The following is a 26,950-nucleotide window of genomic DNA, read 5'->3' on the forward strand; positions in this document are numbered from 1 at the left end:
ATAGAGTTAGAACTCTACTTTGTGATAGAGATGTATTTATTGGCAAATAGACAAATATAGATTATACACACACACACACATATATATGTGTATATATATCCCAAAAACTATATACATACTTTGAATCATTATTCATTCCAACGGTTCTTTTCAGATTTAACCCACTGGAATTAATAATGATTCAAAGTCTATATACATTGGAGGGGCGGGGGGGATACCTATATTTGCAATGATATCAAAAAAATCTCTAAGTTGCTCCTGGCCCTCCCTCAGGAGGTCAGTCCCCGCCCCTCAGCCCCGCCCTCCCCAGGCCCCACAGGCAGGTGAATAGAAGAGGCCCGTGCTGACCAGCAGTCTGTTCTGGGGCCCGTCTGTGAACGCCATTTTAGTGAAAAATGACGCCGAGGGGAAGAATCACAGTACTGCCAGAAGGCGGTGTTTATAAAGTTTTTATTTTCCATTTTCTTAAAAATAACATTTGATTTCCTTTATGCATGTGGGGTGTACTGGTTTCCTTAGGCTGAGTAATAGGCAGATAAGACAACAGGAGGCGGGGTCCCCACGGGAGGCGGGGCTCGGTGTGCGAGGTGGGGCCACAGGGGAAGGAGGGGTGGGGTGACCCATGGGTCGCTGAGTGCCCATTAATGCACACACACGGTCTAACACTTTGTTTGTCGATTTTTTTAAAGACATCTAAAATTACTGAGAGATACGATTTCAGCACTTAAATATACAGACGGAAATCCAAGCACTTGAACACAATTCTTAACTCTAAGCTCAGTTATTGCACATGACACAGTTGAAGTAGCTTCAGGCTATAAAGCAGTTTGCTCCGCTTGGGACTTCCTCGGGGTGTCTGAGTCCCCTTTCGCACCCCTAGTGGCTCTTCCCTGTGACCCCTGCCGGCCCCCAGCCTCACGATGATGCCATTCACTCTCCCCAAGGGCTGAGGGGGAGGCTTTGGTGAATGTTGATCCCATGGACCCACCCACTCAGAGGTGAACTGGAAGCAGATGGAGCTCGTGAAAGGCCGAGTGGGTGGCCTGCCCTCTACACTGGACAGGCTGGCATGAGGAAAGGGGGTGACCACTGACCCCATATGGCCACAGCCGCAGGGGACAGTAGGGGGCGCTCATGATACCCATCACACTCTCATCGACCTCACCCCCCTTCCTCCCTCTCCCTCCTGAGCTCCACGCCACGCCGCCTCCGGTCACCCGTGGGCCCTGAGTGGCCCCTCAAGGCACATTTGTTCTCTCCAACCCCAACCTACCCCTCTCAGCCTTGCCCCTCCCCCCAGGACCCATGGCATGGGAGGTCTTGGGCAGCTCCAGGGCCCAAGAAAGTCTTCTTTTTAAATTTTGGTTGAGATCTTGTCAACACAGTCCTGATTCCACTGCCTGCGTCAGCCCGGGGAGCGGGGAGGATGGAGGGGGCGCGGGAGGGGCCAGGAGGTGGCCGCGTGGGCCCGGGCATGAATCCAAGGAGCTGAGGAGGCCCCTGCAGCCTGCTCACAGGACACCGCAGCTTGCCCAATGAGACGTCTCCTGAGGCCTGCAGCCCCTGGGAACAAGCTGCTTTGTCAACTTTGGGGGGCTGGGTCTCAGAGAGTGGGGTGAAGAAGCAGTGTGGGGGCTGCAGAGACAGGGCAAGGCCTTTTGCTTTCTTTCTACAACATATTTACAAGGTCATAAAAACGTGCACAACCGGAAGACCCAGAGACACAGAGAGCATAGGCCCCCCACCAGAGAGAGAGGAGGGTCACAGAGGGGAAGGGCACCCCTTCCTCCCTGCCTCCCACCCCAGAACCCCCAAATCCTCCACAGCCACCCTGGGGGACACTTCAGAGGGAAGAGACAGACAGACCTCGATCCTAGCGCGAGCACAAGTTCAAGTAGCTCCGAGTGAGAAGCGGCTGCTCAGAGAGCAGAGGGCTGCGGGAAAGACATTTCCCTGCACTGAGCTGAGCTGGGGGCCAGGGGAGGAGGTGGCGGGCAGGGAGGGGCGGTGGGAGGCGGGACGTGGGGTGTGGGACCACACGACACGACACCCTGACAGGACTGTGCTGCAGCGTGAGAGGCGGTGGGTGGGGCTCACTGGAGTCTCACTATTTCCCAAGAGAAGACTGGAAGGTGCGGGGTCCAGGGTGGAGCAAGGGGCAGGCGGGCTGAGGTTCTTCCAGCAAGTCCAGCGGGCACAGCGGATGCAGGAGCCGCGGAGCAACCCCCCGGCCTGCCACCCACCCAGCACCCAAGGTGCCCCTCCTCACAGCCCGGGCCCCAAGGGGTGGCCCCTCATCTCACACAAAGTGCCTGCACGTGCGCACACACATACACACACACACGTGCGCACACACACACGTGCATACACACACATAGCACACATACATACACACATGCACACACATGCACATGCATACATAGCCCAGTCACACACATAGCACACACACATACACACGCACACATACACACATGCGCACACACACATACACGCTCACACTGCCCTCACCACACACCGAACAGCATCAGAGGCCCGGTCTGGGTAAGAAATGCTTCGCCAATGGTGTTAGGGGTTCGCTTCAGCAGGGAGAACTGGGCAGGTTGACGGGGAGCACAGCACCGTCTCCTCCGCCCTGGCTCCCTCCTGGTGGAGAGATTTGGGGGAACACAAGGCGTGGCCTCAGTGCCTAGCTGGTCCGTCCCTCCCCCCCTGGATTTCAGAGCATGGAGAAGCCCCCCACCCCGAGCAGCTGTGGGGGCACCAGAGGGGACACAGGAAGCCGCAGGGGCTGCAAGGGGAGGGGCAGGAAATGGCCCAGGCACAGGAGCGCCGCCCCCTGAGGGAGATGGGAATAGGCCGTGGTCTCAGGCAGGAAGGTTGCCGTTTCACTGCTCCCCTCGCAGGGGCTCGGGGTCAGCCTTCCTACTGGTCTGTGTGGGAGGGGAGCATTACTGAGGGGTCAGGGAGGAGCTGGGTGCAGCGGACACCCCAGGCTCCTCACTGCTGCCTGATCCTCAGGCTCCCAGAGTGGACAGGGGGCCCCAGCCAGGGGGACGGGAGCAGGTGCACCCCACGTGGCCAGGCAGAGTTCACTATGTCACCACCCACGGCTCTAAGGGAATGGCCCTCACCCCGGAGCCACAGAAAGAGGCTGGGGTGTCTGTGCCCCTAAGAGCTCTGCCTGGATTTGCAGCAGCTGCTCTCCCTCCGCTCCACGCCCCGACCGCCCCACACAGGGAGGGGGCCTGCTGTGCTGGGGGTCCCGGCCCATCTGCCCTGAGGCCGGCGGGGCTGTCACGGCCAAACTGGCCGAGCTTTGGGAAGACCCCCAGCCAGCAGACAGCTCCTTGCCCGCCCTCCCCTCTGACGGGGACATGCCAGCAGCTAGGGCTTGACCCCAAGGGGAGGAAGAAGGGCAGGCAGGAGCAGGAGGAGTCAGGGCTGCCGCCGAGGGGAGCCAATCAGGACCAGGGTGCCAGGCAGGCCCGGATGCGGCCAGGGGGCGTGGCTAGGGGGGCATCTCATCTCATCAATGTTGACCTTTCAGTGGGTATGTGTGTGAACGGATACATTTTAAAACCAACAACAAATGGAATGAAAATAACTACCAGGAGGCCAAAGGGGTGTTTGGTCCCCAGGAGCAGTTTGACCAAGGACACGTTTGTCAGCACATGCTACACACACACACACATGCACACACAGACACACGCACAGGCATTCTTACGTCTGGGCCACACGCGTGTCACGCACACTCACACTTGCAGTCCTCCAGCTGGAGCCAGGGTCCTCCCAACTGTACTTCCCGGGTCCGCTCGTAGGCCGCCTGCTGCTGTCCCGTCTCTGCCTGTCCCCGCCGCGGCCCGCGGGCCGTCTACCAGATGTAGCCTCCGTCGTCGGCCTCGCCCGCCTCGCCCTCCTCCTCCTCAGCCTCGGCCTCCTCACCCGCTTCCTCCGTCTCCTTCTCCTCCTCGTCCTCCCAGCCGACACCGCTCCCAAAGTCCCCTGAGAAGCCCACGATGTCATCTGTGGTGAACAAGCAGATCGGGTCAGGCCCCCGCCTCCCCCCCCACCTCCCCCCGTGCCTCCCCCCCTGCCTCCCCCCCTGCCTCCCCCCGCCGCCTCCCCCCGCAGGCCTCTGGCGTCTGAGCCCGGGGCTGCGGCCTCACCACAGTCGGGGCTGCCGTGCGTGCGGGTGCCGGTCAGCTCCAGGCCCAGCTGGTCCACACACCAGCAGTCGCCCCCGCTCCGGTCGCACTGCATCTTGCGGTAGTAGCCGTCCTCGTCACAGCTCGGGATGAAGACTCCTGGAGGGCCGGGCAGAGGGTCAGAGCAGGGCCCTGGAGCTCGGACCCGGGCCGCGGTCCAGACCCCACCAGCCCAGGCACCGACCACCCAACAAGCCCGGATGCCCGTGTTTCTTCCAGCTCCTCGACTGGAGCCGAGAAAGGCCACCTCCCTAGATGACCTGCTCAGACCCCGCGGATGGCGCTGTCCACCTCGCCACTTCCCTGACTTGTGGCCCAAGTCTCGCAGGATGGCCAGCCTGACCTCCACCCCGGAGGCCCCTCCACCCGGCTGCCCCTCTACCCGGCGGTCCCTCCATCCTGGCTGCCCCTCCATCCTGAGTGCCCCCTGCTGGCAATGCCCATGCTTCTCCTCTCAGCCCCTCTGACCTGACCTGCCTACAGACACCCCCCTCCCCCCCCCCCCGCATTCCCTCAGGCTACGGAACTGCTCCTCCTCTGTCCACTCAACAGACATCTGAGACCACCACGCTGGGGACCCAGAGATGGACTCTGCCCATTGGGGGCGAGACACACAGAGATAATACCAGGCACACGGGAGGGTTGCCCGGAGGCCCAGCAGGCAGGCTCGGTGGCTTCCTGGTAGAAGCAGCACTAAAGCCCACCCCTGAAGGCCAGGCTCTCGGCCAGTGTGGGTCGCTGTGTGGTCCAGTATTGTCACGTGTGGTCTCTTCAGCCCAGTCCAATGCCAAGCTGCCCTCAAGGAGCTAGGAAGCCCCACGGGTCCTGCCCCTCAGACCTCTGTCCCCTCGGCCACCACACTCCAGGGGACCTTTCTTTCTGTCCATCAAACCTTGAGCATCTTCCTGCCCTCAGCTCTGCACTTGGCTGGCTCATTCCCATCCCTCAGGGCTCCCCTTGAAGCCAGTGGCCCAGAGAGGCCTCACGCCAGCCGCAGCCGGGGGTGGTGCCGTGTTGGCATGGGCTGTGCCCGGGGAGCCTGTGTGCCTTATGGGCCAGGGACCGAGTCTGTGCTGCCCATCAGTTCTGACCTGGGCTGGCTCCCTAGTGCTCGCTGAGCAGTGTCTACTAGCAGGGGGTGGGGGGGATCGGGCTCACTCAAGTTCTGAACTCACTTTGCTGAACTGAATAAAATGGGGGGGTGCGGGGCTCTAGGAACCTTTTGTATCCCAACCTCCTGCTCCATTAGCAGGAGGCAAAAATTAGTGCTGAAAACACACTCACTGGGGGCTGGCTGGGAGACCCCGCCCCACACAAGGATGAAAACGGGAAGTCCCTCTCCTGTCTCCCTAGGCCAGGCCTCCCCCTAATGCCCGGGCTGGAGCCTCCAGTCTCAGGGGGACTGGGCACCCTCCCTGCCTCCTGCTCTGCGCCCAGCCCAGCGCCTCACCTGGCTTCTTCTTGGCGGCCTCCTGGATCTGGATGCGCTCCAGCTCCGCCAGGCAGGGGGGCTCTGCAGGGACAGAACAGCTGCTGAGGGGCTGCCCCCTGGGGCTGAGAGGATGCGCTGTGCCCCCTCCCCAAGGCTTAGAAACCCAGGCAGGGGGCTCTGCAGGGTGAAAATAGCCAAGTCGGACCCGGAGCCACCCCATGGGGATTGGGGGGTGCACTGATCCCTTTAACATCCCGAATTTGACACAGGGGCACCACGAGGCAAATACCCAGGCTCCAGCGGGGGGAGGCCATTCCAGGGCTGTGGGGTAGGTTGAGGCCCCCAAGAGGCCAAGGGCTCTCTGAGGGTGTGGGTGACCCATGGGGTGAGTTAATAGGATTCCAAAGAGGAGTGAACGCACACATTCCCCACAAGTATGGGCCCCAGGGGAACATAAGACAAGAGGGGATGTGAGTGGGAAGCCTGAAAATCACTGGCAGCCAAATCTAACTTGTCTGTGACCTTGGGAAGACCCCGAGCCCTTCCAGCGGGAGGCCCGGCTGAGGGTGAAATGAGACCTGTTCCCAGGCTCCTGCCCAAGGCTGGTGCACAGAATCGACAGAATGAGCGTCGGAGGCCTGGGGAGCAGAGGCCTGGAGGGGGCAGCAATGCAGACAGCGGGAGGCTGGGCAGTTAGGGGCAATCAAATGATCCAAAGCCCCCGCTCGGCCGAGGGGTTTGTCCGTCACACAGTGCTCTGCGCCCAGATGGTCTCAGCTCAGCCTCACAGGGGTCTCTGAGGTGGGTCTTTCCCCTCCCGATTCAGAAGGTTCGTCACCTGCCCAGGTTCCCCGTCAGCACATGCAGGAGCCGGGCGGAGCCTGAGCCTCGGCCCCGGACGCTGTGCTGCTGTGACCCCACGAGCACCAGGGAGCCAGCAGGGCACCAGCGCCTCCCCAGGGGCTGGGGAAGGGGGGGCAGCTGGCCCCGGGGGACCTCAGCTTCCTCATCCATGGCAGCTGCCACTTGGCCTAGATCATCTCTAGCAGGTGTTTGTGGTTCAGCAACTGATGCAACATCTCTGAGGCTAAGGATCACACAGTGGAATCATGGAGAAGCCCAAGTCCCAAGTTGCTTTAGCTTCAGGCCCTCCCACCCCTTCCAACACCCTCCACGGGTCCCCGGAAATGGTACATGGATAGTTAGTAATGCTCTTCCTTTAGGAAGGCCGAACTGCATAAGCGTCAGGACTCACCTGGCAGCCTGCCAAGGAGGGAGTTTACATGCTGGCCTCACTGAGAGAGTCCAGGGGCGGGTGGGCTGACCAGGACAGAGCCCCTCCGACCCCACAGGGAGCCTGGGGCGGGGGCTGAGCCGGGGGCGGGGGGCCGGGCCCAGCCAGGGCCACACTCACTTTCCCTCCAGAAGCAGAGGCACCACTCGGCGGTGGAGACGCGGCCGTCCTTGTAGGTGTCGCAGGAGTTGAAGAAAGGGCGGATGCAGACCTCGTACTTGTCCAGGTTGATGGCGGCCAGCTCCGTCTGGTCCAGGAAGAGGTCGGCGCTGGTGTCCAGCTTGGAGAACATCCAGCCGATGGAGTCCTTGCAGCTGGCCCCCAGGACCTTGTCCAGGCCTGGGGAGAAGACCAAGGTTCCGACATGCTCAAGGTAAAGAGCCCCGCCCATCCGTCCATCCATCATCCGTCCATCCCTCCATCCCTCCACTGCTCCCAGCCCCAGCCCTCTGTTCAGGCCAGATCCATCCCTCTGCCTCCACCTAGAACTGCACCGAAACCATCAAAACCCTGTTTGAAAGCCCTTCAGAGAAAATAACTCCTTGCCTGCTCTTGGCTACATTTCAGCTCTCCCTACCGATTTTTGCGGTCGTTGTTAATCCTCACCCAAGGATATTTTTTCCACTGATTTTTAGAGAGAGTGGAAGGGAAGAGGGAGAGGGGGGACATCGCTGTGAGAGGGACACATTGAGTGGATGCCTCCTGCACACACCCCATCCGGGCCGGGGACCTAACCTGCAATCCAGGTACATGCCCTTAACCAGGAATCAAACCCACAACCCTTCGGTGCCCAGGCCAGTGCTCTAACCACTTAGCAACACCAGCCAGAGCTCTCCCTACCCATTTGAAGAAGTTCTTTCTGCCCAGCCAGTGTTGCTACGTAGTTGAGCATTGACCTATGAACCAGGAGGTCACGGTTCAATTCCTGGTCAGGGCACAAGCCTGGGTTGTCGGATCGATCCCCAGTGGGGGGTGTGCAGGAGGCAGCCGATCAATGATTCTCTCTCATCATTGACGTTTCTATCTCTTTCTCCCTCTCCCTTCCTCTCTGAAATCAATAAAAAAACTTTTTTTAAAAAAAAGACGTTCTTCCTATTAGCTAACCTGAATCTGCTGCCCCTGTTCTGAGGTTTAGGCTCTTTTAGGGGCTCAGAGTCTAGCAGGAGGGAGCACAAGGCGGGCTGGCCCCAGGCACACCTGTCTCCCCACCTCCCCCCTCCTCCCAGGCAGAGCAACGGGCTCCTGTACCACTGGCCGGGCCGCCTCCGCTGCTGGCTGAGCCATTCTGCTTGGAGTTCTCATGGAGGAGCTGGAACCAGTCCCGCAGTCGATCCCCCAGGTCGGCCAGGTCCTGACCCGTGCAGGTCTCTGCAGGACAGAGTGGGGGCGAGAGGGAAGGTGAGTGAAGCATGATCTTAGCTTGAGATGCTGCCCTACAGGCCAGGAGGCGGGCAGCTGTCAGGGATGCTGTAGAAAGGGAGCTAGAAATTGGAGGCTCCCTCCCCGCCCTCTCCCACCTTCTTCCTGCCCCTCACTCCCCAGCACTAAACACACAGCACAGGCTTCCTGTGGCTGAGGCCCAAGCCCTCCTGCTCTGTTAACCAGCCAGCCCACCCCCAGGCCTGTCCTTGCTTGTGCCACTTCTCCCTGCTGCTCTGCAAACCACCCCGGAGCCCTGGCGGGGAGACCCGGCCCGCCCATCCTGGCTGTGGCCCGGCACTCCGCATTACCTGCTTTGCCATCCGTGGTGGAGCCGGTGGCCTGCTCCGTGGGGCAGGGGCAGGGGCCCTCACATCGCACGGCCAGCTGCTTGCTGCTCAGGCAGGCCTGCTGCTCCAGCTTACACTGCACAAGGCGAAAGGTCAGTGGGCGATGGGGCCTCACCCCAGGGTGCCCTGCAGCTGGGGGCATCTACTTGGCAGCCACATCTGCCTTCCCCATGGCTGACAGGAGGACAGAGCCCATGAACAGCCCACCTGGTCCCTCTGGTGGCCATGGGCGCACAGTGCAGGGGCAGCAGGCCCAGGAAGGGGTTAGCAATGGAAGGCGCCCAAGAGCCCCACCCTGCACCAGACTGCCCTCTCTGCACCTTTCTCTTTCCCAGGACACCCATGTCCTCATCCTCTCACCCCCTGCCACCCACCTGCCCTGTTTAGCTATTGCTCACCCTCTCCTTGCTCTCACGGCCTCTCCTCCCACTCACCCTAGTCCCTTGGTTCCCGGGTCACTGGCTGCTGGCCCCCTTCCTCAATGGCCTTCCCACGGCCACCTCCATGGGCTTTGCTCAGCTCTCTTGACAACAAACAGCTGCGGCTATCGAACATCTGCTAATTCTTGAGCTTTCACTGAAACCACTGGGCTGCAGCTGTTAGCCAACGCCAGCTGCTGAGGGACCCCCCCCCCCCCCCACTCCTTGCCCTTAAAGCTTTCCCCTGGTGGTGTCTGCGTAAGGCGAGGCGGGCGGAGTGCTGTCTCCAGCATTATCTCGCGTGGTCCCTTCAGCTCTGGGAGAGAACTGTGTTTCTCGTGCTCAGCAGAGAACATGGGAGCTCAGAGAGGCTCAGGGCCTGGGATGGAAGCCAGACCTCCTGGTGCCTCTACCTCCCACAGGGCAGAACCCTGACCCTCAGACCATAGCCCTCTCCGACTCCCGCGCCTTCTGTCAGCCCCTGTCTCCTTGGTCTCCCCCTGCCTTGTCAGTGCAGCTCCTGGCCTCAGCCTCCAGCTTTATTCTCTCCTCTCCCTCCCTTAAAGGGTGACTTCATCCCCACCCTACTTCACTCATCATCCACAGGGAGGGCGGACCGGTTCTTAAATCTGCACATTTCCCCCAAAGGGGTCTTAAGCCCTAGATCCCAGCCCAAGCCAACAGTCAGCGTCCTCCAAACCCCCAACTCCTCGTGGCTGCTAGAAGCACTCACAGTTAGCACCGTACTTCCATGGCCTTTTAACGTTTATAAAATGCTTTCACAGACATTGTATCATTTAATCCTCACAAAACCCCATAAGGTGGGAATTCCTTCCCACATCGTCACCTCCTGGAAGGGTAATTCCTCTGCCCCAGGATGCCCAGGCTCGCTGGGGAGCCCCATCCCCTCCATGTGGAACCTGCTGGTGGAGAGCTCGTCCTTCTCCCTCAGTCACTGGACCACAGAGCTCCTTCCTCCCACAGCCCTTGGGACTGTCAAGAGGCCCTTCCCTCCTTTACTCTAACTCAGCGGTTCTCAACCTGTGGGTCGAGACCCCTTTGGGGATCGAACGACCCTTTCACAGGGGTCGCCTAAGACCATCGGAAAACACATATATAATTACATATTGTTTTTGTGATTAATCACTATGCTTTAATTATGTTCCATTTGTAACAATGAAAATACATCCTGCATATCAGATATTTACATTATGATTCATAACAGGAGCAAAATTACAGTTATGAAGTAGCAACGAAAATAATTTTATGGTTGGGGGTCACCACAACATGAGGAACTGTATTAAAGGGTCGTGGCATTAGGAAGGTTGAGAACCACTGCTCTAACTCCTGTCACCTGCCCACCTGCCTCTTCCAAGCCCCGCCCCCTGCCTGCACCTGCCTGAGACCTGGGGCAGGGTCTGGTGCAGACCCTCGGTCGCCCCAGCCCAGGGCTCAGGTGCTCCTGCTCTGATTGGCTACATTGAATGCGGGACCCCCATCAGCCCTGGGAGTCCCTCTGGAGGCCCCGATGGCTGTTCAGTCCTCTGTTCCCTGTGGCCTCAAGTGCATCCTACTCCCATCCCCGTGGGGCGAGGGTTCCTCACCACAGAGCTGTAAGTGTGGCCGTCAGAGCCACAGACGGAGGCCAGCTGGGCCATGTGGCAGGGCTTGCAGGCGGTATCTTTGTTTGCGTGGAGTTTCAGGGCAGGCTGCTTGATCCTACAGGAGGAGAGGGGTGGGGAAGGCAAGGGATAGAGGTGAAAATGAGAGAGGGCCAGGGAGAGAGAGGGCTCAGGAGACGGGTCCCAACAAGAACTGGTCCCGGCAATCCAGAGTAGATGCAGCCGTGCCCCTGCCCGCGCCACCCACCCCATCACCTCCAGCCAGACCCTCCCGCTCACATGGCATAGGCTCCCCTCCCCTTTGTGGGGTTACTGAGTCAGCAGGGCCTTGGGGCAGCAATTCCAGGCCCTGCCGTAAGACTTAAAAGGGGGTCACACTTCGCTTAAGGGGTCAGACCAAATCAGAGGTTGCACACTGATGGCCCATACGCCATATCTGCCTTGCAGACTCATTTTATTTGGCCATCAGAGTTTGTGTTTTTAATTGAATTATATACAAAATAGAAGAGTTCACATAAAAGGCTGCATTCCTGGCCTTTCACCACTGGGCATTCTGCAAAGTGTGACAGTCCTGGTCCAAAGTTCCCGCACAGCCCTAGTCAGCCACGCCCCTGCCACAGGGCCTGGGCTCGCGGGAGTGGCCCGTCACTGGGCTCTCTTCACAGGTTACACTGCCTGCCGGCCCCTGCGGGCAGCTAAAGCTAACCCCAAGCCTCTGGTCTCTGAGTCTATGATGAAGAAAGAGGGGAGGGAACTGGGACCTTCACTAGGCGTCTTGGCACCAGGAAGGGTCTTGTCCTTGGGCTACAGTTAAGGCCTCTAATGCCCCTCCCCCCTCTGAGAGCCTCAGAAGCTGCAACCTTAACCTTCTCATGAAGTCATTGCAGGTCAGAGCTGGAAGGAACCTCAAGTGATCCGGGCCAACCTCTGTGTCTCACAGATACGGACGCCCAGCCCCAGAGAGGGGCCAGGACTTTCCCAGGGCCCACAGGTCTGGTGACCGATCGCTCGGTGTGGTGGCCTTCAATCTGTCCACAGATTCTCTAACACTCCTCCCTTCAAAAGATGGAGCTGAATTCTCCGCCTCTGGAGAGTGGCAGTACTTCTGACTCGCTCCTAACACATGGAAGTGGCAGAAGTAACTCGGGATTTCCGAGACGGGGTCATAAACGATGTGGCTTCCCCCTTGCTCACTCTCTCCCCAGGTGGCTCACCTTAGGGCAATGGTCGGCAAACCGCAGCTCGCGAGCCACAGGCGGCTCTTTGGCCCCTTGAGTGTGGCTCTTCCACAAAATACCACGTGCGGTTTTCAGCCTGGGCGAGTCTATTTTGAAGAAGTGGTGTTAGAAGTGGGGGTACGTTCGCTGAGGTCGACCCCTCAGATTGAGGACGTTTTTAGCAAAGGCCAGCTTAAGAGCACCCTAATTAAGTTAATAACAATGTACCTACCTATATAGTTTAAATTTAAAAAATTTGGCTCTCAAAAGAAATTTCAATCGTTGTACTGTTGATATTTGGCTCTGTTGACTAATGAGTTTGCCAACCACTGCCTTAGGGGAAGCCAGATGCCATGGTGTGAGGACATTCAAGAATCCCTACGGACAGGCCCACGTGACTGGGAACAAAGGCCTCTGGCCAACAGCTGTGCCGGGAGCTTGGGGGTGAATCCTCCAGCCCCAGTCCAGCCTTCGGATGATACAGCCCTGCCAGCATCTTGGCTGTAACCTCGTGAGAGACCCTGAGCCAGAACCATCTGACAGAACCGGATTCCTGACCCTCATAAAATGTGAGATAACACATATTTGTTATTTTAAGACACTACGTTTTGAGGTCGTTTGTTTCCCGGCAATAGGTAACTAATACACAGGAGAGGGTGAGTCAAGCCCTCGCTCTTGAAGCAAACTCGCTCCAGGGCTCCCGCCTCCCCAAACCGCTCACCTGTGCTCCAGCTTCTTGCGGCTGATGCACATGGCCCGCTGGAAACCCTGGGCGATGCACACCTTGTGGCGGCTGCACTTCACCTTCTGGCAGGGGTCCTTGGTGGTGTCCAGGGCTGCAGGAAACACAGTCAGAACTCAGGTCAGCTGGGAGTCAGTGCCAGAGATCCCGGGAGCCCCCAGCCTCGCTTCTGAGCCCTCAAGTCCCTGCCTCCAGCAGCTCTTGATAACCAGAGCCCCTCAGCTCCTTGGCTGCCCAGGGTCAGGACTTGCCCTCTGGCCTCAAGGCTTCCTGGGTGTCAGTCACCTTCCCCGGGCTGGCAGGGGCATGTTACCTTCATCTCCTTGCTGACTGTCCTCCCAGCTCTTGATGTAATCATCCTAGGAAAGGACAGAGGGGGAGGAGAAGGGAAGGGCTAAGACTCACATCTCAGAGGTTCAACTCCAGGCCCAGGGAGGACAAGGGTGGGCCGCTGCTTGCACATGTAAATTTTTCACCATCTTGGTGGCTGCTCATTGACCCCTGTCCACCCAGGCCCTGCCAGCGGCCTCCCCCAAGCCCCTAAACCCATGTCCAGAATCCCTTCCAGCTTCTCCCATAAGCTCCTTTTCCACCCCCATCCTCTCCCCATCTCTCCCCCGCCCCAGCCTCCCCCCGGACAATCCCACACTGAATGCTACAGGGAAGTCAGGGTGAGGGTGCAAAGAGAGGAGCGGGGAGTGGAGCATAAGGCTGCAGAGTGATCATATGCAATAGGGCCCCAGGCAGTACTCACCTCCACCTCCTGGGAATCGGGAAGCAGCAGCAGGCCGTGGGGAACGAAGCAGGAGAGAGGGAGAGACGGGGATTTCAGTGAGGCCCACCCTCAGACCGGTGATCCCAGGGCTCCCCGCCTCATCACGTGGCTGTGGGGCACTGGGCACTGGCCTTTCATTGCTATGGTCCTCTGACCTCTAGAGCCTCTCATTGGAGGCCAGTATCCCTATGTCTTTACCACAGACAGCTTAAGACCTGGCCCACTTAGGGTCAGCCCAGGAGCAGTCGGGGTGAGGCCCATGGCATTGAGGGGTGAGGCCCATCCCACTCCTCCTGACCCTGAGGCTGTTCCCAATGGCTCAGCCCTGTCTCCACCATCAGGATGAGGTCTGAGGGGCCCATAGCACCTGGGAAAAGTGATTCTCACACCTGTGCCCTGGGTGCCGCAGAAACACCACCCTCGCAAAGGGAGGGTGCGTCCCTTGCCAGTCCCCTCCCCTGGCCGTGCCCACCGTGACTGAGGCGGAAGGAGGCCCTCCCTAGGGTGGCACGGGGACTGCTTTCCCTCAAGGCCTGACTCTCCTGCAGAGCTCAGACGGTGCAGAGAGCGAGGGGGCCAGCGTTCTCAGGTACCACGGTCCAGCCACAAACCCTCAGATTCCGAGGGTCCTGAAAGGCCCTCTGAGGTCATCCTGCCCAGCCCCTCGGTGTACAGGAGACGCCGGAACCCCAGAGACAGGAAATGGCCTGACCCAGGTCGCACCATCACAGAACCCAGGTCTCCTGACACCAGCACACGCCTCTCTTCTGGCTACAACATACAGACTCCAAGACAGGAGGCACCTGGCTGGTCACGCCCCACCTGCTCTGGCCTCAGGGCCGTGGGCCGAGGAGTGGCTGAGGCAGAGCAGCTCCATGCAGCCTAGCTCGCTGGCAGGACACTCCCAACATGCCTGGTTCCCCTCCTGTCCCCAGTGGGGGGGTAGGAGGGGTGGCATTGCTGAGAACTGGCGAACAGGGCGCAACCGGTGGAAGCTCTGCCAGGCAGGCAGGAGGGCTTCTGGGGACTGGAGGCTTCGGTGCCAAGGAGCCAGCTGCTGGCCTCCTCTGGATGGAGGTAGAGGGGCATGAGGAGCCACACACAACTGCCCACTCATCCAGAGTCCCGTCCCCGCAAGGGTCAGAGGTGTGCAGGGGTGAGGTGGGAAGGGGCCAGATGCCTATCAGGCCTGGGCGGGGAGGGCACAGGGCTCCTGATCACCGGGCAGCCACATGGGGGCAGCCAGGGGCACAAAGGAGGGCAGGCACCACGGCTGAAAGGCCGGACAGTGGCCAGGACCGAGCAGGCGCTGGGTCGGCACCCCGGTAGAGTGCACGCGGTCAGGTGTGTACTGTGCTTCTGCACACGGTGCCTGCAGGTGTGTACTGTGCTTCTGCACACGGTGCCTGCAGGTGTGTACTGTGCTTCTGCACACGGTGCCTGCAGGCGTGCAGAGCCTCGTCTATGAGTGTGGCATATAAGCACACACGTGTAAGCAACAGTAGGGAACAGGGACACTTCCAGGCAGCTCACCCAATGCCAGATGGTTTTTATCTAGGAACAAAGTAACAAAGCCACTTCTCCCAGCAGCCTCCAGTTCTCACTTGAGCACGAAGGCCCTCCCTCCCACTTGATCTTCCAGACTCTTCCACTGAGAGGGGGTGAGGCGGGGAGGGGAGGGGAGGGAGAGAGGCAGGCAAGAAACCAGCAGACGGCTCCCTGGGAGGAGGCGGTGGCTTGCACCAGCCCTGCTCTTTCTGTCCTGCTTTCCCGTGCATCTCTTTGCTCACATCCCTCGGTGTCTCTCTCCTCTTTCTCTCTCCCCCTTACTCTGCCCACATCTGTCCCGACCGCATGTCCAAGCAGACACGTGTCCCGCTGTCCGTGAGCCCAGGAGCAGCAGGAGGAAAGCCTCCGAAGGGGCTCCCGGAGAACCTGGCCGGGGCCGCCCCGGGCACTGGACAGTCCAGCCCAGTGCCAGGCTCAGGCCCCACCCAGTTCCTCAGGGCACGGCCTGACCTCCTGAGCCCCAGGCAAGCTCCTAAGGAGACCGCAGGGCTAGGAGCTGAGCCCAGTTTCCCGCACGTGCTAGGGCCCAGGGAGGCCAGCCCAGACCCGGCCCTTCCTCTCCAGGAATCCTCAGACAGAGCGTCCTCTCCGGTGCCCGCTCCACCTGATGAAAGTGGAGGCTGAGAGTGGCCAAGGGCTGCAGTCAGGGTTACAAGGTCGGGGCACAAGCAGGGCCTGGCCTCCATCAAATTTGGATCTTCCCGCTGCTCCATCATCCCCGGGAGGGGAGTGGACATAGGCTGTGAAGAGGACAGGAAGTGGCTGTCCCCAGCCAACAAGGGCTGTGTGCCCACACCCACCTGCACCTGAACTGGAATGGGGGGACTGTGTGCCCCAGACCCACCTGCACCTGAACTGGAATGGGGGGGCTGTGTGCCTCAGACCCACCTGCACCTGAACTGGAATGGGGGGGTGGCGTGTGTGTGTCAGCCAAGGGCCTCCAGGCCGGCTCACCCACACTCCCACCCACCCCACTGCCTAACCCCCAGCCATGCTGTGAGCCTTTGGAGCTCAGTACAAAGTGGGTCTCGAAGGTCAAGACCGAGAACTTTTTATTAGAAATCTAGGGGAGAGTGGGCGGGGAAGAGGGAGCCTTGAGAAAGGAGATTTCACCATCCAGCTCCTTCGTGAGAGCCCTGGCGGGGAGCTATCTCCACTCCTCCCACCCCTCCCCTGGTCAGCCTGCAGGGATTGAGCCCCTGCTGTATACAGTGCTGTCCTCCATTCCAGCTGCGCTGTGCCCACGTGGTGGGTGGAGGGAGGCCGAGTGCTCGGGGCCCAGGAGCCTCACTCCCAGGAGTGGGAACAGCGGGCCGAGGGGTGAGGAGAGGGCCTGGAGTCGCACAGGATCCCACCTCCCTTGCAGCGCCGCTGGGCAAGCAGCTGGCCTGTGGGAGCGCGGCCCCGATCTCCTGGGACTCCAGGAATGAAAGGAGATGGCGCCTGGGAGGTGCTTGGTGTCCAAAAAACACTCAACAAATAAAAGCCATCGTAGCAGAAGAAGAGGCCATGGACTTTGGGCAGAGGAAATGGTGGGGGGTCAGAAAACAGGTAGAGCGAGACCTGGAGAGAAGAGAGAGGCCACCACGGGCAGCAGAGACCAGAGCGAAGTGAAGGTCTCCCCAGGGCTGTCCAGGGAAGGGGTAGAGGCAGCGCCGGGACACATGGGCCCCCGAGGCCGATGGGGCCGGCCCGTCTATAAGTGGAAAAGAGGAGCTGGCTGGCGAGTGTGACTGTGCCTCTCCGTGCGCAGCGTGTGTCATGGTGCCCAGTGGGCCGCTGGCAGTTGTGTGAATGGCCTGACAAAGGGCTCCAGGCGGCAGGGTCTCCTGGGGAAGACGGTGCCTTCCATCTGCTTTTGCTACGGATGGGCGGCTGGGTGGGGGGTCTCGTTACCCCTGAGAAAAGGGGTTCCGCTCTAGAGCTGGGCCGGTCGGAAGGAGGAGGATGGGTCCCAGGCTGAGATCCAAAGTTCTGAGCGAAGGACGAGCATGTCTGTCACCTGGTGCTCTCAGTGGGTCGGCTCAGCCAGCCGTGACCCCTGCACACGGCAGCTCAGGGAAACGCCTGGTGCGTTAAAAGCGGGTCCTCTTTAATAGGTTTTCGTGTCTGTCTTCCTTTTCCCTCTCAACCCTGTGAAGCAGGCAGGACCGCTCGGATCAACCCCATTAAAAAACGAGGAAGCTGAGGCTCACAGAGGCAGAGCAACAGATGAGAGCGTGAGCCGGGACTCCAGACGGGACCCGAGGGGACCCTGCAGCCCCCCTTGCAGGTAGGTGGGTCTCTTGTTGAGGGGGGCAGGGAGGTGGAGAGGGCTTTGGACCAGAGCCTGCTCTAAACGTGGCTCATTGTGGGGCCTCAGCAAGTCACTCCCCCTCTTGGGGCTGAGTCCCCCTCTGTGCCAGGGTACCTCTCAGCTGGGGCTGCACGTGAGAACCCCCCACAGAGCTCCTTAAACCATCCAGTGCCCAAGGGGTCCTGTCTTGTCTTCATTCCCAGCGGAGCCTGAGGTGAAGGAGCAGCTATCCTCTCCCCGGGAGGGAGCCTCACACCCAGCAGATGCTCTCTCTGCCTGAGGACACGCCGCTCACAGAACCGGAACCGGCTCCTGACTTCCAGGCCTTTTCCTCTGGCTGCACAGCATCCCGCCCTCTCCAATCTTGCGACATCAACATGGAGCCAAAGAAGCTGCCCTGCCCTTGTCCCCCTCCTGTCCACTTCCCTCCTCCTCTCTCTGGCTCCCCTCCCCTCATCACAGCCTCCTGTCCACTCCCCTCCTCCTCTCTCTGGCTCGCCTCCCTTCATCACAGCCCCCCTCCTTCCCTGCCAGCCGTGGCCGCAATCCCAGCAGCGTTCCCCAGGGGGGTCTCTCCGAGTCCTCCCCCTCACGCTGCTGCAGGCACAGGGATCTCTCTACAACACAGTTCTGAGCACGTCTCTGTCTCTCCCCCCGTAAGAACCCTTCACTGAGGACAGAGACCATATACAGCTCCTCTGTCCATGCCCAGCACCAGCACCAGCACGAGAATAACAGCTCACATCTTTCCAGCAATTCCGCGAGGAGGCACTGCACTAAGCGGTTTACGTTCATTGGCTCATTTACTCTCCACAATGACCTTAACAGAAAATGACTATTGTTACCCCACTTCTCAGGTAACAAAATCAAGGCTTGGAGAGGTTCGGGCACTTATTCAGGATCACACATCAATTGCACAGCAGAAGAGTACTGGGGGCCCCGGGACTGTGATTCCAGAACCTGTACCCCCCAACCAGGACTCGGTACTGCTCCATACAGTCCCAGGCCCAGGGCTGGACCCAGGAGGCCCCATCCCAGCCGGGGAGGTTTCTCCCATTCCACCAGCTCTGTTTCAACCCCCAGGCAGGGGTCCTGCAGCAGAGAGGTGGGACAGCAGTGGCAGGAGAAGACACTGGGCCCCCCCTTCTCCAGGCACTTTCCAGAAACCCCTTGACATGCTCCTGGTTCCACTAGTTTGGAGCTAACCCATCTCCTGCTTTGATCTCTGAGGCTCAGTGCAGTTGCCATGGAGACGGAGCCCACCGTGCCAAGCTGGGGGAGAGATGGTGGTGAGTGTGCAGGCCAAGCAGGGCCTTAGGGGCACATGCTGGGTGTTTCCTAGCGGTGTTTACTTCCTGTCATTTTAATTAGCACCCAAATTACCCGCTCACTTCACAGCTTGAATTAACCCAATCGCTCCCAGCCTCTCCATCTGGTGGGAGGAGACTCGGCAGTAAGTGGAGCAAAGGAAGAGCAGTCCTCCCAAGGCCCCGACTTACTGGGCTAAAGCCCCCGGAACCCATCTCCGCCTGCCTCTGTGCTGCAGTGTGCTGGGGGCCTGGCCTCTGCCTGCCGGCGAGGCTGCAGGCTACAGAGCCCTGCCCTCCCCCGACCCACCTCCGTGGCTGTGAGATGATGCCCTTGCCTTTCCCCCTGAGCTCGGGGGACCCCGTGCAATCTGTCTGAGAGAGCACCTCGTCAACTGGGAAGCTCTGTGCTTTCGAAAGATCGCTCACGCTCAGTTCTTTGGCACGAAAGGTGGGAGCTTGGGGGAGGGAGTGGACAAGATGCGCTTTCGGGTCTCATGGTCACAAGGGGCCTCAAATGTCGACGTTTACATTTTTTATTGATTGCATTGGGGCGGCATTGGTTAATAAAATTATGTAGGGTTCAGGTGTACGATCTTGCAATACATCATCTGTATACTGTACTGTGTGTTCACCACCAGAGTCGAGTCTCCTTCCGTCACCGTTTACCCTCCCCCCACACCCTTAAGTACAGACTTTGGCCTTTGTCTCTCAATGAGGATCCGCAGCCAGAGGCACACGGGTGAGACCAAGAGATGCTCATCCTGAGACTTAACTAAACCACAACTCGTAACCCTGTGATGGCATTTCTTCATTTTGTAACAGATGGAGAACCTCTCACACTGGAACGAGGCCAGGCCTCTCCCAACCTCTGGAGGCCCAGGGCCTGGCATTACTGCGCCTCATTCCGCAGGCGAGGGAGCCTCCGAGGGAGCCCAGTCCCCGAGGAGGCCCAGGAGTGGGAGGCTTGTGGCCGGGCCTCCTCCTGCTTCTCCCTGCAAACAGCCAGGGGAGCACAGAGTGAGGGACCCAGGAAGGAAGGAGGGGGCCCAGTGGGGCTCCCTCTCAGTGGAGGACTGACCCCCATCCCGAGCTGGCAGAAGGCATCTTGAGGAGGCAGGGCCCTCCGTGTGGAGGAGGGCGGAACAGGCAGTCATGACATATTTGTCCGTCCCTCAGAGGGAGCGGCAGAGGCCGTGAGGCCTGGACAAACAGAAGGAGACAGGTATCTGGCAGCCGCCCGGCCTCCCCTCTCCTCTCCCCTCGGAGGAATTTCCTTGGAGGCATAACTGTGCATGTCACTCCCTGCATGCCAGGAGCTCTACCAGCCTCCGGTCTGCCCCACCAACGCCCTCCGCTGCCTCCCGGAGCCTGCCCTCTCCCTAATCCAGGGGCATCCGGGGCCATCCCCCGTCCTGCCGTGCCAGGCAGAGGCCGGGGCTGAGGACAGGGAGCTGCCGCAGACCCGTCTTCCTTCTGGCTCTCGGTGGGGCAGAGGGGAGATGGGTCCTCAGGTCTCTGCCCCTGTCTGGGTCTCTCTCCACCTATAGAATGCGGGGCTTCGTGCTTAATGCTTCATGTTGCAGGCTCCATGGCTCTGCTCCCCGGCTCTTCCAAAATGACACCTTTCAGGAGAGGGAAGGGAGTCTGAGCTACATTCCTCACCTGTGCAAGGGAGCAGGGCAGGAGCCAGCGGGCGCCTGCGGCAGAGGTAGGACAGCAGCCAGCTGGCTCAGGCTTCCTGCTGAGCGCAGCCCTGACCTCTCCTCGGGCATCTGGGTGCCCTGCCTCCGGGGACCTGCTCTCCCCGAGGGAGCACAGGGCCGACAGGTGGCGGCCTGCTCTGTGGGCGCCCTGAAGTTGGAGTGGAGGGGGCTGAGCCCCACTCCCCAGGAGAAGTGGGGGGCTGGCTGCAGTCAGGCCCGGACCCACAGGCACAAAGGCTGAGGGACAGGGAGGCCTGGGACAACCTTCCTTCGTGGTGTCACTCGCTCCCTTAAACCACAAGTGAATCTTTGGCGAGTCAGGGTGCTGGGTTCTAGTGTGACTGTCCCACCTCTTGGGGTCCAAAAAGAGGAAGAGATCTCTCTAAGTAACCAGCATGGCTCAGCCCGGAGCCCCCGCTGCCCTGGGCCCTCTGCTGCCTGAAGGGGACAGGGAGGGGGTCAGATGAGGGTTAGCCAAGATCCTTTCGGGCTCTCACATTCCACAGCGCATACAATTACACTGAGCACCTACTGTGTACACAAACTCGCAGTGCAGTGCTCTGAGGACGGGCTGCTGAGGTACACCGAGCTGTCTATTCCCAGACCCTGCCCTCAGGGGCTTTCCCTGGGAGATACAAGACAAACACACATTAAAAATACCTGCAGGAGGACTCTGGAGATATAGGCCCACAGTGTGAGACCACAAGGCAGCACCAACATGTGCCAGAGCCGATGGCCAACGAATCCCGCAGGCCCCCGGGGAAGGAGCACAGCTCCACCTGGATGCGGCTGGGCCTCGAGGGTCCGACTGTCCCATGTCAAGAACTGCATCACTCTACAGCCCACCAGGGTAGACACAGGTGTACCCGGGCCTTTGCCTGGAAACCTTCTCCTGTTTACAATCCTAAGAAGACTCATGTTATGCCTGCAATCAACATGCACAGAAGCGGCATGCCTGCCCCCAGCCTGAGGTTCCCCCCAAGATGCCATCACACCCCATTTCTTAGGTTTCTCCGTTTCTGGCTAAGACATCCCCTACCCTGGTCTGGCCACAGATATTTCCTCAAGAGCAAAAGGAAAATCCCTCCCCTAAACCTCAGGCCTTGCTGCCAGGATGGGGTGGGTGGGTGGTGGGTATGTCTGCGGGTGAGGGGCTGTTCACGGGTCCTAGTGCCGTCTTCCTGGCGTCGCAGAGTGAGGCGGGCTTGGTGGATTCTCTGTTTAGCCTGCTCATTAAACCAAGGGGAAAATCAAGGGCCAAAAATGTGAAGTGGCTCCCCCACGGCCACACAATTAGTCTGTCCTCTCACCAGGAAGACAAGCTGAGCGCTCTCCCGGGGCCCTTGGGGCTGGGGTAGGATAGAGCTCTTCCCCTCCTGCAGACAGAGCCCTGACTGCCCGGAGATGGAGACGCCAGAGACCTAGACGGGTGGGTGGCGGCGGCTGGCTATCCTCTTAGAGCAGCTGTGAGATGAGAGGAGCACATGACAGCCTCTCCAGGCAGCGGGCTCTGCTCTCCCTCTTCCCAGGGCTCGGAGCCCTGCTGGGTGCTCACGAGTCCCTCGCCATGGTGACACCTCTTATGTGAGAGAGGATTCAAAGCCAGGGCGGAGGAAGAGGCTAGGGGAGAACCCCAATTATGAAACCCCATTCTGACCCAGTTTTGGGTTCTTCTCACATCCCACGCTGATCCACAAGCATCTGTGCAGTTCATCCCCACACAGCATTGGTGAAGGTGTGCAGGGTAGGAGGCACCTGTGTGGCTAAAACTTGCTACTGACCCGCTTGGTGAGCATAAGGACGTGGGAATCCTGTGTGGCCAGCAGGCGACACTTCCCTGGGCCGGAGCCCAGGATCACGGCGAAGCCCTGGCACCTGGGAGGGGCTTAGGTCTGCAGTGAATGGGTGAGTTAGTGAACACACGTCAACATCTTTTCATGGAGACTGAGGCATGGCCTGGGCCACCCCGGAAATGCTGAGCCAGCTGGTGGTTGTTCGGTGGGGCTGCAGAATATTGCCCGAAATGGATGCCTTCGTGTTTATGCATCCATTTCCGTTTCCCTGCCTAAAACTGAATCTCAGAGAGGTTATGGGATGTACCTGGCATCACGTGCCCAGCCAGTGGCAGAGCCAGAACCTGAACCCAGGCCTCCAGACCCACATTCCCGCCTCTCCTGGGTGTTCAGCTGCCGCTGGACTTCACTAGCCTAGAGGCTGGAAGCAGGCAGGGCCTCTGGCCCGCTCCTTAGGCAGGGCTGCTCCTGCCCAGGGCTTCCTTGAGATTCACAGAGCACAAGCCAGGCTAGACTTTGTTCCTCAGGGTAGATTCTTCCTTCCCGTTTTCACTAAAGGTTAAGCCTAGAATTCCCTGAAAAGCAAAGCTGAATTAGACAACTGGGTTCAAATGCCAGCTGTGCCACCTACTAGCTCTTTGACCCTTGGGTAATTACTTAACTTCTCTGTGCCTTCATTTCTTCAACCACAAAATGGGTGGGCCATACAGTCATCATAGCTACCTCACAGATTGCCGAGGGGCACAGAGGTGCTGCACGCCGAGTGCTTCCTGCAGGGAATGGCAGATGTGAGCACTCATTGCAATCAGTGGTTCAACACATTAACCGGGTGCCTCCTGGGTGCCAAGCACAGTGCTAGACACTCATCAGTACCATTAACTTTTAATGGAAATAGAGTGCAAAGTAGGGAAGAGCCAGGAAGAAAAAGAACAGTCAGTGCTGCCTCCCCAGGCTCCTGGAGCTGCCGGAAGAATGCTGTGTAATGGGCCTGTCTCCTCTCAACTGTCCATCTCTATCTCTGAGGCCCTGGACGCTTTGTTCCAAAGACCTGCAGTACAGTCCCTCCCTGTTCGGTGAATCCGGATGGTAGCACTGGAAGCAGGGCTCTGGGAAGCCCAGGCCTGCCCAGGATCAGGCACAGCTAGATCACAGCATCCCCTTCTCCTCTGACATGACATTCCCTCCTCCGACATGACATTCCCTCCTCCTGGGCATTGGCAGAGGTCTGCCCGGGGCCAGGATATGAAAGCCCTGTGCCCACTGTCGGGGAGGGCTGCTCCACTGGTAAACCCTGCCTCCATTACCACCCTAGTGCTCAGAGAAAAAGGCTAAGCTGGACTCCCCCTACCAGCTCAGACCAATCCCACGTGGGAACCACTCCCAAGCTTTCCTCCTTTCCTTCGTTCCCCTGACCCCTTAGACACAGTTCCCTCAATCTTCCCCCTCACTTCAGTCAGTGCCATTCAATGAGACGTGTCCCCCACCCATACTATGGACTCCCCCATCCTATTTCCTAAGAATATACCGTTCTCCTGCTTGCCCCCCTTCCACCAAGGCAACTGGGGAGCCCGTGCTATCCTGTGATTGATTATGAACAAGGTTCTGGCTCAACTTGACGACACCTTAAAGGTTCGAAAGAAGAAATGCCTCTCTCGCCTTTGAGGAGCCAAGGGATATATTTTCAGCCGCTGAAATGTATACAAAGCCTGATGCTCCTGTGCCCACCCAGAGGGCTTTCAGCCCTCAGGTAGGAAGCGGGACCTCTGCTAAAGGAGGAGGGAGGAGAGGTGTCTGTGGTGCTGGCAGAGCCCCCTGTGCAGTCTGTGCACTGCACAATTCCAGGGGCGCCATGCACATGGGGCACCCCTAAAGTTATGCAATGCAGTGACTCTGAGCTAGCAGCGTCCTGCCTTTCTGCAAAAGCTGCCAACAGATCCCCGGAGCCGGACCCTTCCACACAGCCTTCCCTGACCCTGTCCTCCTGCAGCCAGAGCTCCTCCTTATTGGGGTTTTACAGAAAATGTGCCCTAAAAAGCCTCAGGCCACCTGAAACAATCCATGCCCTCCGGCTTTCCATGAATCCCATGGGGCAGGTCCTGCAGAATTCCAAATCTGGTGCCTTTCTGCTGATGAGCACGGGAGGAAGGGGGAAGCGGCTGGCACCAAGACAGGGAGACAGGTGGGCAGCCCTGTGCCAGGGGTCAAGCAGCCAATCATTTATCCTCACCCACAGAGTGGGCTATGGAAGCAGGTGGAGGAAGGGAGTGGGGAGGCATCTTTTATTTTTAAACCTTTACTGTTCTGATTAAGCACTTCTTTTCCTTCTGACCTTCACCAGTACCGTTTTGGAAGATCAAACAGCCAGTAAGTCTGAGGGAGGCCTGGACCAGTGACACATGGATTCCGGATGGGATGGACCAGCCTGCGCTCCCCCCACCCCCACCACCCACCCCCTCCCTTGCGGCTGTGACGGGCCTGCTTCCCAGGCAGCGACAGGAGACTGCAGCTCATTTGTGCCTGGCCTGCAGGGGCCGAGGAAAAGGCCTGGCTGGAGCTCCACCGTGCCTTGGCTGGACCTGCCGAGGGTGGGGCAAACCCCCACTCTGGGGCCCAGGCCACTCTGCAGAGGACCGGCAGCAGGCGACTCCTTCTGATGAATTTCAGCCCGCCATGACTTCGGAGAGAAACAGTCCCTTCTCTCGCAGTAACAAAAAGATCCTTATCTCTCAGCCTCTTCCCATCACTTGGCTGCAATTCATAGGAAGCCTGTGTGCTTCCAGCGCATTTGTAAAGAACTGCTGGGTGCAGGCAGCTTAGGAGAAGATGAGGAAGGTCACGGGGTGGCTGGTGTTGCACTAGGGGGGTGTGATGAGGGCATTTGGGGAACGAGGAGCAAGAACTGAGGTCGCAGAAAAGGTTTCTGGGAACTGGCATCAGAGAGCCCGAGGTCGCTGGGACCAGCAGCGCCTCCTCGGCGCACCCCGGCCCCTCCTCCCCTTCACACTCCCACCCCCGCCCCTCCCCGGGGCCAGCCACGCCCTCTGCGCCCCGCTCCCCTCTCACTTCCCCTCTGGGAACGCCACCGCCTCCGGTTTCCCCTCGGATCTACAGGTGCCTGTAAACAAAGTGCTGCAGCGACGCTGGCTCGTCCGCAGCCACCTCCCCACCCCCGCCCCGCAAAGTTCTTCCCAAGGTGAGGCCGAGCTCCGGCGGCGGTCGCCGAGGCCCCAGTCCTTGCGCAGGGCTTTCCCCTCCGCTTTCCCAGCTCAGGGGGCGATGGGAGTCTTTTCTCCGGATCGGAACCGCTCCCCAGCTCGGGGTCGGGCTCCCCCGTGCAAGGCTGGTCCAGGAAAGCAGATTTCATGTGCGCTCACTCTGCACGGGCTCTGGAGGCCACCGGGGCGGGGTGGCCGCGGGTGTCTTCACTGCCATCGCCCGCCCCCTCCCCCATCTCAGACACGCCTTTCACCGCCTCGCCTGAGGATCGCTAGGACCCTCCGGCCCCCAAACTCAAGGCCCCAACCCTTTCCTCTCTGTGCCCCCTCCCCCAAAGCCCGAGAAGAGAACAGGGCACACGTGCCATCTTCCCCTCCAGCCCCACCCAGACCTGCCCGTTCCGCAGCGCCCGGTAGCGGAGCCTGCAGCATCACCCGCTGGGTGCGGGCCTGGGGCGACTCACGAATAAATAAAAATAAATGAAAGGACGGGGGTAGCGGGGCCTCTGCCCCTCCCGCCCTGCAACCCACGACCACCACCCTGCATCCCGGCGGCGGGGGAGACCCGGTCGGGCCAGGAGGACCCAGAAAGGGGCTCCGGGCTGTGCGGGCGGCGACTGGCCGAGCCCGGCGGGCGCCCCGTGTTTACTCGCGGAGCCACGAGCCGGCGGGGCTGCGGGAGCCTCTGGCTGCGACTTGCAGCCGCCGCTCCCCGCGCGGAGGTCTCGAGCCCCCAGCTCCCTCCGCCAACCCGCGCCCCTCGCCCGGCCCTCGCCCCCGCGGCCCGGCAGGCTTACGTCTCGGAAGCGGTTCCAGTCCTTGATCTTGCCGCTGTACTGCGAGATGGACGACAGCCATTGCTCGTCCTCCATGAAATTGCCGGGGGTCTCGCCCTCCTTGAGCCCTTTGGCGTCGCTTTCGGCCCAGGCGGCCGCCGCGAGGAGCAGCAGCGGCAGCGCCAGCCGCCCGCAGCCCGGGGCGCGCATCGTGGCCTGGGTCCGACGGGGTCTGACTTCTGCGGTGTTCAGTGTCCTTCCACCCACCACACGGCTGGCGACGCAGACGCTGCCGCCTTCCTCCGCGCTCCTCCCGCCGGGCCTGATCGGAGACAGACAGACGGACAGCGGGCCGCGGCTGAAATGTGACCTGGTTGGGAGATGCACTTGTCTGAAGAAGCCAGCGCTGGGCGCGGAGAGGAGGCGAGTCAGAGAGGCTGCGCCAACAGGGGCCGTGTCTGTAACTGTGGCATCAGCATCACGTTTGACATCATCATACCTGGTTCAAAAAAAAAAAAAATGGAGGGGGTAGATTTCCAAGGGGAGCGCTGGATCAGAGCGCCCCAACACAGGCAGCCGCCGCAGAGCCCAGCCCAGCCCAGCCCCGCGCTTGGAGCTGCAAACCCAGGATCCAAACAGGCGCCCCTGCTGCCTTCCCAAGGGTGGCGAGCAAGAGGGGCCCCTGGGGAATGTGGAAGTGGGAGAAGACAAACTCTCCGGCGACAAAGCCGGCGGGCTCAGGTGTCTAAACGGAAATTTGGCCACAGACACTTTCTCTCCCTTGCCTCCCACCCAGGGGGCTGAGCCACAGCC

At 59.9% G+C, this 26,950-nt stretch overlaps 1 protein-coding gene across 1 annotated transcript; it reads right to left on the minus strand.

Moving 5' to 3' along the window:
• Positions 1 to 431: 431 nt before the first annotated feature.
• SPOCK2 (SPARC (osteonectin), cwcv and kazal like domains proteoglycan 2) lies at positions 432 to 26,636 on the minus strand. The gene is made up of 11 exons (XM_070432932.1): positions 26,159 to 26,636; positions 13,455 to 13,463; positions 13,014 to 13,059; positions 12,680 to 12,794; positions 10,724 to 10,838; positions 8,662 to 8,776; positions 8,180 to 8,299; positions 7,052 to 7,270; positions 5,656 to 5,718; positions 4,167 to 4,304; positions 432 to 4,023 (listed from the first exon to the last, which is right to left on the minus strand). The coding sequence occupies exons 1-11, from the start codon at positions 26,345 to 26,347 to the stop codon at positions 3,872 to 3,874; spliced, it is 1,281 nt and encodes a 426-aa protein (XP_070289033.1). The 5' UTR covers positions 26,348 to 26,636; the 3' UTR covers positions 432 to 3,871.
• Positions 26,637 to 26,950: the final 314 nt, after the last annotated feature.

The sequence above is a fragment of the Myotis yumanensis genome, unplaced genomic scaffold, assembly GCF_028538775.1.
Source record: "Myotis yumanensis isolate MYYU_CA2020_CCGP unplaced genomic scaffold, mMyoYum1.0.hap1 SCAF_13, whole genome shotgun sequence".
Taxonomy (NCBI): domain Eukaryota; kingdom Metazoa; phylum Chordata; class Mammalia; order Chiroptera; family Vespertilionidae; genus Myotis; species Myotis yumanensis.

Excerpts from the sequence above, each read along its gene's own strand:
- SPOCK2 (XM_070432932.1), bottom strand. The coding sequence starts at position 26,347 with ATGCGCGCCCCGGGCTGCGGGCGGCTGGCGCTGCCGCTGCTGCTCCTC. Across the intron at positions 5,719-7,051 it reads CCTCTGCTTCTGGAGGGAAA|AGCCCCCCTGCCTGGCGGAG; the intron begins GTGAGTGTGGCC and ends CTGTCCCTGCAG. Across the intron at positions 4,024-4,166 it reads GCACGGCAGCCCCGACTGTG|ATGACATCGTGGGCTTCTCA; the intron begins GTGAGGCCGCAG and ends TGTTCACCACAG.